This window comes from Lissotriton helveticus, chromosome 2_1, assembly GCF_964261635.1.
Source record: "Lissotriton helveticus chromosome 2_1, aLisHel1.1, whole genome shotgun sequence".
Classification (NCBI taxonomy): Eukaryota; Metazoa; Chordata; class Amphibia; order Caudata; family Salamandridae; genus Lissotriton; species Lissotriton helveticus.
Window position 1 is genome coordinate 1,229,350,007 of NC_136059.1, and position 12,334 is coordinate 1,229,362,340.

A 12,334-nucleotide genomic window follows, 5' to 3' on the forward strand; every position below is an offset into this window, starting at 1 on the left:
TTGAAAGCAGGGTATGCAAATGCTCAATGTTAAACATGTTTTTACAGATGAAAAGGATTAAAAGCTATTTTCACTGTGGCACAGTTGACTGTTCCAAATGCAGAACAGAACAATATTACATTTACTAATATTATCTCCAACCAGGAAGCAGCTACAAATTTAATTCTTGAACTTTTTAAAATATTTGTGCGTAATATTTGTGTGAAACATTAAGTGAATAGCCGTTGTTAATGTATGTCGTAATGATAACCACCAAAACCTGTGTCATTTGCTCCTGATAGATATTGTGTCGTAAATTGCCAATGGAAGTTTTATCCCTGTTGGTTTGATGTTCTTTCCTGCTTAAATTGTAGTAATACGTGACAGATTCATGTACACTGCTGGTGAATTTTGATTGTGATTCTGGATTGGTGTATGATTTATGATTGAAAAAGCTCAATAAATTAAAAAAAAAAATCTTTTTCAAATATTTATTACAACAAGCCCAATTTACTGGCAAAGTTAAAGTTGTTATAAATATTTTGGAAAAGGTACTTTTAGAACTTTACCTTTTCCCCTGCCTGAAGCCTTTGGATACAGTTTGCATGAACCCAACGGTCCCCTAGCAGCTGAGGGGTTATATTACTCTAGCAGTTAAGATGGATGAAATTAAGATCACACGTTAAACCTATACTCCTCACTAAGGGGAGCAAGCTTGAACTGCTCCTAAACAGCAACGAATGGGAAGGACGATTTGATGTTACAACACTAAAGGAAACATTATATCATACGGTTATTGAGCGGATGTATTTCAATCTTGAAATTCCTTTTAACATGTGTACCGTTTAATTAATTGAAGCTCAGAAATGTAATTTTTTTAATAGGCACCGATTTATACATCATAAGGGTGGGCGAAGCAATCTTGCGAATGCTGGGGGTTTGTTGAACCGAATGAGGGGATAGAGCAATGATTCACATACAGGTGATTTCAACATGTAGGAGCCTTACCGGTGGTTTATGGGTCTCGTAGTAAAAGTGTCAAAAGCGTAAATAATGATAAGGGGCGGGTCTCATAATGTGATGAGTTTAAAATGGAGGTAAATGTGAGAAAGCCGTTAGTCAGCTCGAGGAGTGAAACTAGGTTGATGAAAAGCTTCACAGGTACGAGAGGGATTTTTATGAAGTGTGGAACGGGAGGTAATGGGCAGGATGTTATCTAAGAAAGTGGGGAGACATTCTTGTAGATGTTCTTTAAAGTGGGACTGTATTGTATACACAGATGAAGGGAAGTTGATCTGGAGCAGTTAAGCGTTGGGAGGAACTAGAGGGAAAGCGCCGGTTGAGCTTTTTTCAAATAAAGTACAGCATGAATAATGTTAGTGTATCGATATGACATGAATTTTAAAATATGAAGTCTAAAATTGTGTTGTCTGACTTTGTAGTGAACCCCTGACGAAGGTTGATGAAAGTAACCGAAATGCATTGGGAATGTGATACTACTGAGGATGAACAATGTATGTTTCCTGCCGTAAAAATAAGGCTCGGATGGGCATATTTACCGCATTAGAATTTAATACATAATGGTTTTTCATGTGACGTACGAAAAGGGATAAAACATTGAGAATTGGAATAAATGGATTAAAATTACAAAACTGGATGAATTTTTGTGCAATAAAGCCTTTCAGCAGTGCTTCCGGCATGGGAGCGATATTACATTCCCTAACCCATTGTCATATATTTTGTTACATGGTTGGAGGGCGGACCGCGATTCTGGAATGCACGCATTCTGTTGTTAACAATGATGACATTGAATGCATGGATAAAACGGAGTGCACTCCACTCTACAGTTGGGACTCTAGCAGGATGGCCATCTAGGTGGTGCCCAGGAACTTAATTAACTTCAAAGAGGCCTACACTTTCACAGGCGTATGTTAACTGGCAGGTACCTATATTGTCACTTCATCCAGGCAAGCTCCAATCCCAGTAGGAGAGGAGCTCACCCCAAAACTGGGGTAGAATGGAAAAAGAGGAAGGGTTTCTCATTTCCCTGGCCACACCTCTGGGGTGGGCCCACAGGCTCTGCAAAAGGAGAGAAGGGTTTCACTTTCTTGGACTTAGGCAGAGAGGGGCACTGCTTTTTTGCTGGCTGTAGAATTATGTGCAGTTTACCCCTGCTAACCAGTAGTAACGTGAGCGTAATACCCCCATTCAACATGATATTATCTGCACACATCAACTGGCTTATTTAACTTGCCTTTAAGTCCTGGTATATGAGTTGGAAAGTGGGTTATTGGTAGGGGCAAATGTAGGCCTGCCACTGGCAATAATGCCACTAACACATGGTAGGACTCAGCATAGCTCTTAGAAAATTATTCCTATTCTCAACCCTTTGTAACGTTGCTGGGAGCAGACAGGCTTAACTTCAAAGACAGGTATGTAAAGCATTTAAAAACACAATTACAGTAAATAATTAAGACACAACAAATAATAATCCAACACCAATTTATAATAATAGGAAATATTTTTATCTTTAAAATGACACCAACACAACAACAATCCAATGTAGGGTACCGGAGATATGAATTTTCAAATATTTAATAAAATATAGCACTTAGAAGATTATAGCACCATATGGTGATACCTGCTTGCGATAGACCGGGCCAAAGTCAAAGTTTCAGGCTGGGTACGATGGAGCCCCGGTCTCAGTTTCTACCTTCACACTTAGAAACTTTTCTGGAGCTTTTCTCCTTGAGGCCCCTCGAAGCTCCCAGCCAGTCCGGATACGGTGAGGGGTCACCGGCTTGACTTGTGACGAGGTCCCAGTCAACTTCCCTGGAGCGGACCCAGAATATTTCAAAAGATCGCTTCACCGGGGCAACCCAGGAATCCAGGCCGGCACGAGATGGAAGGCAGGCAGCTTGGCTCTTGCGGTTGCTCGCGGTCACCTTTTCTACGAGCGGACTTAGAAACATTTCTGGAGCTTTTTCTCGTGGAGTCTCTAGATGCTCCTCATGTAGCCGGATCCGGTGAGGGTTCGCTGGCTTCAGATTTTCTCTAGTCCCGGTCAATCTCTGGAAGTTGGAGCGATGGAGCTTTTAGCGGGACAAACCTGGTAGCTTTTTCGGCTCGTGGATGAAGGCAGGCGGCCTAGCTGGCCAAGGTTGAGTTGGTCCCTCTATGTTGCTATTTTTCAGAGTTGGTCCAAAGTTTTGTTGGAATTTACCCTTTTTGCAGGGTTATCCCCAAACTTTTTGCTTCTTCCTTCCTTGTTTTTCCTGACCTGTGGTTGTTGGCAATAGGACTCCGGGCACTTTACCACTGCTGATCAGTGCTAAAGTGCATATGCTCTCTGTGTAAATTGTTATTGTAATTGGTTATCCATGATTGGCATATTTATATCACCAAGAAGTCCCTAGTAAATTGCACTGAGTGTGCCAGGGCTGGTGATTCATATGCTACTAGTGGGCCTGCAGCACTGATTGTGCCACTCACATGAGTAGCCCTAAAATGGTGTCTCAGACCTGCCACTGCAGTGCCTGTGTGTAGTCTGTGGACCGCCATGTCAACCTGGCCAGTGTACCCACTGACCAGGCCTAACCCTTCCCTTTCTGTACACATTGGACACCCCTATGGAAGGCCCAAGGTACCCCCCTGGGCAGGGTGCAGTATATGTGAAAGGTAGAGCATGTACTAGTGCAGGTGACATGCTCTGGTAGTGAATTACAGCCATTTTCGTTTTTCACTATTGTAAGGCTATCTTGCCCATAGGCTATAATGGGGAATGCTGTGTACAGTGGTTACATGCATATCTTCCTATAGGAGCAAGATAGGACATACCAGTCTGGTATCCCTGAACTCTGAATTTAATTCCATATCTTTAAGGAAAGGTGGTTTTTAAATCCTGTGTTTGAGAACAGCACTTTTTAGAAAGTGGCTGTTCTCTTGTCTGACTTTTCTGTGTGCTTTGGCTGTTTGTGAATTGACTGTCTGGCTTGTGAGTGACAGGGCTGGGGGATTCCAGGAGACAGAATGAGTCCGCCCAGTGGTGAATAGAGAGATCTGCATCTAGATGGGAGGGAGGAGTTGCACCTGGGACCTGAATAGGACTGTGCCTGCCCCCCACAGTGCTGGCTCTACCCCCTGTGGTGCGTCTGATGTCTCTGCCCTGCACTGTGAAAGGAGAGAAGGAATCGTTCAACAAAGTGCTCCAGGGCTGTACTTTCCCTCCACAATGCTGGCTCCACCTCCTGCTGGGCGGCTGACGACCCTGCCCCTCTTTGAAAGGAAAGGAGAAGCCAGGAAAACAAAGTGCTCAAGGAACACCCAAAACTGGTTCAGCCCGGGCTCAGAGCTGCACAAAGGGAACAAAGACTTTTGGGGGTATAAGTACAGGACCCTAGACCACTGAACTTTAGATCATCCTGGAATCAAGAAGGAACCTCTGCCAAGGAGAAAGCTGGAAGACTGAAGAAGGAAGACTATCCTGCTGTTGCTTTGCTGGACTGACCTGCAGTTGCTTTGCTTTGCTGCCAAGGAGAGGGGAAGGACTTTACTTTGTGCTGTGTCCCCTTGCTTGAAGGAATCTCCAAGGGCCTGAAGAAGAGCTGGCTCCCTGTTAAGAAGTCCAAGGAATAAAAGGACTTTACCCCCAGCGTCCCTGAACTCTGCTGAGAGAGTTCTGTCCTTCCTAGAGTGCTTGGGCCAGTTGTGGTGCCTCTGGAAGTTGTACCTGTGTTGGGAAGCTGAAAACCAAGATTTTAAAATAACTTCCTGCAAAGTTTAACGCATCGCTTGCTTGCGGAGCGCATCCCCTTCAGTGCGAGGAAATTCCCGCCGCTACGAAGGCCAAGATCATCGCAGAGAATGTTACCATCGCTGTGAGTATCGTCGCAGAGCCTGTCGTCACTGGGTGAGATCGTCGCACCGCTTGCTTGAGGACCGCATCCTGTCGCTGCGAGAGTCATCGCAGAGCCATCGCATCCAGGGGCCGCGAGAGGAGAAGATCGCCGCTGAGCCACGCATCGTCGCCGCAACGGAGATCGTCGCCACCCTGAAGATCGTTGCATCGTACCTTTTGCGAGCCGCTTCCACCAAAACCTGTGCACCGGAATCCACTTAAGGTATCGCATCCCTCCCCATACAGACCGGAGTCATCACAACACGCCCGCTGCGTCCAGCGGGGCTGTCGCATCGCCTTCCCTGGGTCTCAGGAGTGACGCATCGCTTGCTTTTCAATGCTACAGCTTTCACTTGGAACTTTTGTCGCATCTAAAGGTACTGTTGGCTAAAACGTGATGCAACTGTGGATTATTTTAACACAAGCTTACGAACTCATTTTGAACCATATTCTTGAACTGTGTATGTTGGATTTTTATCGGTTTGGTCTTGTGTAGTTTAGATTAAAATACCTTTATTTTTCTAAACTATTGTGGAGTCAGTTTGTATTGTTTTCACTATGTTACTGTGAGTGTTGGTACAAATACTTTGCACATTGCCTTTGATAAGCCTGACTGCTCGTGCCAAGCTACCAAGGGGGTGAGCAGGGGTTATCACAAGAGTGCATCCTTCTTACCCTGACTAGAAGCAAGGGTCCCTATTTGGACAGTGGTACCTACCTCTGCCAACTAGAGACCCCCAGTTCTAACAACAACTCCTCCCCCTGGCCTGGCATTCCTATGGAACAGCACACTACCCTGGCAGCAGAGCTGGTTAACCCCAGGGACTCTTTATCACCTCTTCAAGGCAGCCTGGCTAATCCACTTAACTCTGATCAATCAGGGCAGACCACTGGAAGGCTGAATTTGGACTTACAAACAAGAAAGTCTCATAACTTCTTGTATGCATACTTTAGGAGAAATTCAACAATATGATATTGTTGGATTTAATAATACAATTCTGGGAAATCTTTGAATGTTATTGCTATCCCTCTCCTATCTGGAGTTATTAATCAATAACTTTCTACCCTGCTAACCTAAGTAAAAGGGGATTTGCAATGGGAAAAATGAGTTGGACCATTTCTCCAGCACCAGGACTTACAAAAACATATTTTATAAGTACTTGTCTTATATCTACAGGAACCCCACCCAATGTGCAACTAGGGGAGAAATATTACAGATTCTCCCTCCACAGTGCTCCTAGCATCAAGTCGAATTTGAGCAGTGCTTTACCACAATGCGGGGAGTGAAATGTAAAATGTCAATTTACCCAGGCATATAAGAACTCATTTTATAAGAGTGTACCATTTAAATACCTGACCCCTCCCCCCCCACCCCTGGTATACCTAGGGGAGACCCTGGGGGGTCCCTAATATGGCAAAACATTGTAGGTAATCCATGTTTAAGTGCCCCAAACACCAAAGTCGAGTTTGGGCACAGTGTACTTGTTAAAAGCAGTCCTGGCACCCAGGGCTGTTTTTAAACTGACCTCATGCTTCAACAGTGCACACATGCAGATGCATAAAGAGCTATTGGCCTTTAAACTGCCATGCCCCAGGGTACTGGGCACTTCTAGGTAGTTTCCATCCCCCTTGCCGTATTTTATACTAGAGGCCTATAGGGTAGGTCATGCCAATCACAGGGGTACCCCACCAAACCGTTGTATACCCTAGTGTATGTAGGTGTTTTAACTGTATTCTAATGTGTCTCTTTCAGCATAGCACTGGCCCTGAGCCTGGTTAGGCAGAGCCCAGGGCCAGTCAGTCAGTTACCACCAGTACCATTCAGCAAAAAGTTGGGGGGTGCACAGGGCACAGAATGACTTTGCAAAAATATGGTGCTAAAGTGTACCCAGGAACTGTAAGTTAAATTTCACCAATAGGCTGCAGCACCCATTTCTCCAACCATCGCAAAGACAATGCAAACATAACTACAGGTCTGAAATGTGTAGCCTTTATGTGCAGGGTTAAACTGCAAATTCAACTTTCCAAAATAACCCCTCACTACAATCTTAATCCTTTATTTGAAATATTAAAGCATCACCCCTAAGTGGACCGTATGTGCAATACGGGGTGCATGGTATTGAAAAGCAGGACATGTAAAAGTTTAACGTGAAACATATCACTACTGTGAAAAGTCCATATAAACTATTTTCACTGTAGCAGTGGAATACATTTAATATTGACATCTCTGGCAAGGAAAAACCTACAAAGTTCATTTTTGGACTTTCTGAAATATTTATTATAATCCCAGTTCACTTGTGAAGTTGGATTTGTAATAAATGTTTTGGAAAACATACTTTTCCTCTAGAGGCCTATTTTCATGAGCTACAGAATAGCTCCATTGAGAAGATGTGACCTTGCTCTCAGGGCTGAGACGAAGGCCAGGGGTGTGGGGAGGTGTTCTGTTCCTCTGGCAGGATGACTATCTAGCCTGTTCTCAGCAGGGCTGGACTGGCTACCGGGCGTTATAGAATGCTGCTCAGCTGGGGGCTGATTTCGTTGATGGGGACCTGCATGTAGTGAACAAAATTCATTTTGCTTTAAATATTTCGAAGTACACGCAGGTCTTCACGAACAAAATTAGCCCCCAAGTGACATCAGCCCCCAGCTCGGCAGAATTCCAAAACGCCCGGTAGTCAGTCCAGCCCTGGTTCTCAGGAACCGAATTAACTTCAATAAGGCATATCTTGTCACAGGCAGATGCTAACTAACACCTGGGTGTGCCCCCTCCTTTGTCCCACCATTCAGCCAGGCACCAATACAACCAATTTCATACAGGTAAAGAGATGCCCCCATAACCAGTTTTGAGTGACCACAGAGGAGGAGTTGCTTATTCCCCTGTCCATACCTCGGGGGGTGCACAGGAGCTCTGCATAGGGAAAAACAGTTTTGCCACCTTGGTTGTAGGTAGAGGGGGCGCTGTGAGCATGTGTGCAGAAGAGCTCAAAGGAAATGCTGAAAAAGTGGGTAGGTTGACCATGTGAACTTTTATCCCATTTGTTAGGGAGTACACAGGGCTTGTTTCCACCCACAGGCTGGTGCAAGGCATACATGTGGCACCCACAGTACCCTCCTCAGAACTCTTCTGTATCTGTGTAAGAACTGAAGGGAACTGAACTTGCAGGCTGTAACCTGGGTAGAGCCCTGAAGACTAGACCAACGCTCACTCTTGTACCGAGGACAAAGTGGACTCCAGGGGTCATATGGCTAACCTCTTGATCAAGCTACAGGAAAACAACAAGCTACAAAAGGTATTTTCTGCAACTGTAAAGCAAACCAGTTCCAATTGGACCTGTCCTGGACCATGCTGCTGGCTTCTGATTGAGTGAGGTTTGCCAAGTGCTGTCTCCAAGGTCCTGGGCCATTAGCTTGTGTTAAAGCATATTGCTCCTAATGTGTCGTAAAACCTCGGGCTCAGAAATGTTTGTCCTACTCAGCTGTAGCCTACATCCTTGTACTGCTGAAAGAATCTGAGCTCCCAAAAAGTGATTACGTCCAAGGTTGAAATTTTCACCAAAGATGGAAAATGTATCCAATCAGCAAGGGACCTTCTCTGGGTGTGGAATTCAGATTTCTCCCACTTGTACCGTTCCGACAAAAGTCAATGGCTTCACTGAGACATTGTCCAGTGGCTATTCGATGAGGTGCAGTTCTCTTCAACGACTGCCTGTTGCCATGCCCACTGAGGATATTTGACTTCTATTTTGGAGACTAAGACTAAAGGTAAAACGTCTTACTGGGTCAAACCTGGTTTCTGTATTTGACCTGCGCTCCATTGTGGTCGGCCTTAACGTGCACCAAGGCACTAAACAGGCGCAACCAAATAACGGCGGTTGGTGTAATTTCCACATTTAAACTTTAAAAATTCATAACTCTGGCTTCCATTATTGGATTTTCAGTCTTGGTGTCTGTTTATTTACTAACATTTACTCTATTTTCCTAAATTGGTTTAGGGTTTTCCTTGGGCTTTATTGCTGGTTTGCTATGCATAAATACACATTGCCTCTAAGTTAAGCCTGTCTGCTCTGCTGTGTACCATAGCTACCAGATGGTACCAGATGGTGGAACACAGGTTAATTTAGTGTTTCTAAGTGTTACCCTGACAAGTTTGTGGTTATTACTGGAGTTGGGTACTCACCCCCGCATTGCTCCAGATTCTTACACCCAGTTAGATGTATTGATGAGTGTATATTCTACTTTGCCTAATAGGGGCAAATTGGATGTATTCCAAGCTTGATACATGTGCAAAAGATGACAATGCCTCTCAAAATGTTGGAACTGTTTTGCTAATTTTTCATGTAGGGCATCAAGCAAAGCTGTTGCACTGCAGAAATGCATCATATATGCAGAAATGCATCATAAATACTAAGATATGTTGCATATCTGCTGTCTCACAGCACTGACACATTGTGTACTGCCTAGCGCCAATGCAGGCACCCTTGCACCACAGTTCAAGGGTGCCTGCATTACAGGCAGGATTGTTTTTGTGCAGGAAGCGACACCATTCCGTACAAAATAATCCTTAATTGAGTTTCCTCTTTCTATGTGTGCTGCAAAATACATCACACGTGAAAAGAAGAAATAACAAAGGGAAATAAAGATGTTTCTGCTTATGGCACATCACTGGGGACGGCAAAGCATTTTGACGCATTCCCAGGCTTACAAGTCTTTGTAAATCTGGGAATGGACTAAAATCCATGGATGGATGCTTGAGACACCCATGCTCCCCCCAAGGACAATCGTCCCGAAGCAAGGTGACTCAAGGCAGGGCTATGCACTGCCTTGTACTACTTTGTATTTACTAAACCATGCAAAGCCACGCAAAGTGACTTTGAATGGTTTAGTAAATAACAAAAATGATTTTGATTTGTGAGGAAAGATGAAAAAGCAGAGGACGATAGACTAGCCGGGGCATCCATGATAAAGGACCTACAAACAGGTCAGGTACAGCTCAACCAGCGTAATGACGGGGGGACAGCACCCAGGAGGATAATACAGGCGGACACCAAGACAGGCAAGCCCCGTCACCTGATTAACATAAGTATGTTAGACCTACTGGTGATCTCAGCGAGCTGACTTGCACTGATTAGCATGGAGAGAAGGAAGGGGGATGTTTATTGTTTACTGTGTTCTTTTGTTTTCCAGGCTGTAACAGAAAATGGCAATACAATGTAACTGTGATTGCACAATGTCATGTGAATTGGATAATTGTTCTTTGTAGGCAAAGAATACTATTTGGTATAAGTTGGATTAAGACGTGTTTGATAGCATGTGTCATGAATACAGATCATGATGTGTTCTGTATATACTTTTAAAATGCCAATAAAAAATATATTTAGAAAAAAAAGATTTTGCATTGGGACGAGCCACAAAAGTGACACAACCCGGCAGGTAGTTTCTCAACCTTCTATTATGGGTAGAAGCACATTTATAATCATAGTGGGTAAGGGAATTGAACACCCCCAAAACTGGTGACGTTGTGGACAAAGGGAATCTCCCACGGAGGAAAATATTTACTGTATGGAGGAACATAAAAGAAATCTTCTGTTCAGGCACAATTTAGATGCATTTACACATATACAGAAATGGACAATAGCTTCTTTTTCACATAATGTAATCTTCACGTTTGTAAGTATACTTACAAATGTGTTATAGTAAGAGGTTTGATAGGACTACTCCTGAAATTCTTTCTGAAGTCCAAAAACACTGGTAAGGTGGGGGGGAAAGTTTACTAACTTTTAGTCCAAAATCAAAGATGCTGCACTGCTTTGCTTCAAAGTTTGAGAGCAAAAGTGTGCCATACATGCTCGGATATAGGGCTATTTTCCTCTTCCTTAGTGCTGGCACACTTTAGGCTGCCATGCACCACACTCTTGCATCATAGTGCAGGAATGTTTGTGTCCTGTCATTCATGGGTATTGTACTGGGAGGAGACTCTTCCAATATACAAATTATGCTTTTATGCTTTTCCCACATTGTATGTGTGCTGTATAGTGCAGTACACATGCAAAGATGGAAACATGTGGAGACTTTTAAAACTTGCTCCACTGTTACTCCTGACTCGAGGAGGCATAATTGTTTTTATGCAAATCCCTTCCTATAATTATTAGTAGATAGAAACTTGCATCAAAACCCATGGGCACTTACATGGTAAGGCCCTTGTCCTTCCCATGGTAAGGCCCTTGACATAAAGCAGCTCAAAGGAGAGCATCACACTACATTAAGTTACTTCAGGCAAGTTTCCTACACAAATCATGATTTGATGAAAGTAAGTGGCAGATGTATCAAAATATCACGCAACCCAGCAACAAAACACCCTGCTGCCCTGCATTGCATGATAGGGAAAGGGCAGGAATGCTCCATATTTAAAATGATGTGGCATATTCCTGGATTTTCCTTGTGCTGGCACACTATGTGCTGCCTTGCGTCAAAGCTGGCACCCTTGCATCATGGTGCAAGGGAAACTGCATTACAGGCGTGGTTGTTTTTGTCAAGAAATGGACACCTTCCTGCACAAAAACAATTCTTTGAGGTTTTGTCCACTTTTTGTGTGTGCTGCAGAATGAAGCACATGTAGAAAAAGAAAAAAAGACATTTCTCCTCGCAACACCTCCTCTGGGAAGGCGTAGCATTTTGACGCATACCCAGATCTAACATTCATGGTAAATCTGGAAATGCACCAAAAACCATGGGTGGCTGCGTGGGATCACCCATACTCCACCAATGGAAAGTATCCCTGGGGCAGAGTAACACACGGCAATGACTCGCATTGCCTTATGTTACTCCAGATTTACCAAGACACACAGGGCCATGCAAGGTGCACTTGCGTGACTTGGTAAATCTCATTGTAGGTTTTGCATTGCACTGCGTCCCCTTGCGGGGCACAAGGGCGATGCAATACCTTCTATACATATACCCCCGATTTCACCACAACACTTTATGCTGGTTTTGTGTCACATTTGGTACTCAAACACAGCCCAAACTGAAATCTCCCCCTGAACATTTTTCAAACATCGGAGAAAATTTACATAGGTAAATGTCTGAAATGTTTGAATAATTGGGACCTTTAATTTATTTCATATAATAGGGCCAAGTGCAGGTTCTGATGTGTGAAAGTGCACATCTACAGTACTGTAGTCCATAACTTGATGTGTCTTGACCTATTCTTCAAAGGGTTATCAGATTAAGTGTAATCAAAGTTTGCTAAAGATGCCAATGAAAAACTGCTGAGCACCCCATAAAAGGTCATTATTTGAGCATAGCCTCACCTGGAGCTAAAGTATTTTCATCCTCCATCTTGACGCTGCAGTTGGCCCCACCAAAGGGATGACGACAAGCACACACAAAGCTGTCTCTGTCGTTGATGCAGGTTCCACCGTTGTGACACGGGGAGGTGCTACAGCTCAAAGAATCATCTGC

At 43.9% G+C, this 12,334-nt stretch overlaps 1 protein-coding gene across 2 annotated transcripts in view; it reads right to left on the reverse strand.

Annotated features, from left to right (window-relative positions):
- MMRN1 (multimerin 1) overlaps positions 1 to 12,334 on the reverse strand; it is a 286,257-nt gene that overhangs the window by 26,461 nt on the left and 247,462 nt on the right. Inside the window, exon 7 of one of the 2 annotated variants that reach the window (XM_078676117.1) lies at positions 12,184 to 12,333. In XM_078676117.1, the coding sequence (XP_078532243.1) occupies positions 12,184 to 12,333 (150 nt within the window). The remainder of the gene's footprint in view (positions 1 to 12,183; position 12,334) is intronic. The other variant, XM_078676118.1, reaches the window with a different exon arrangement.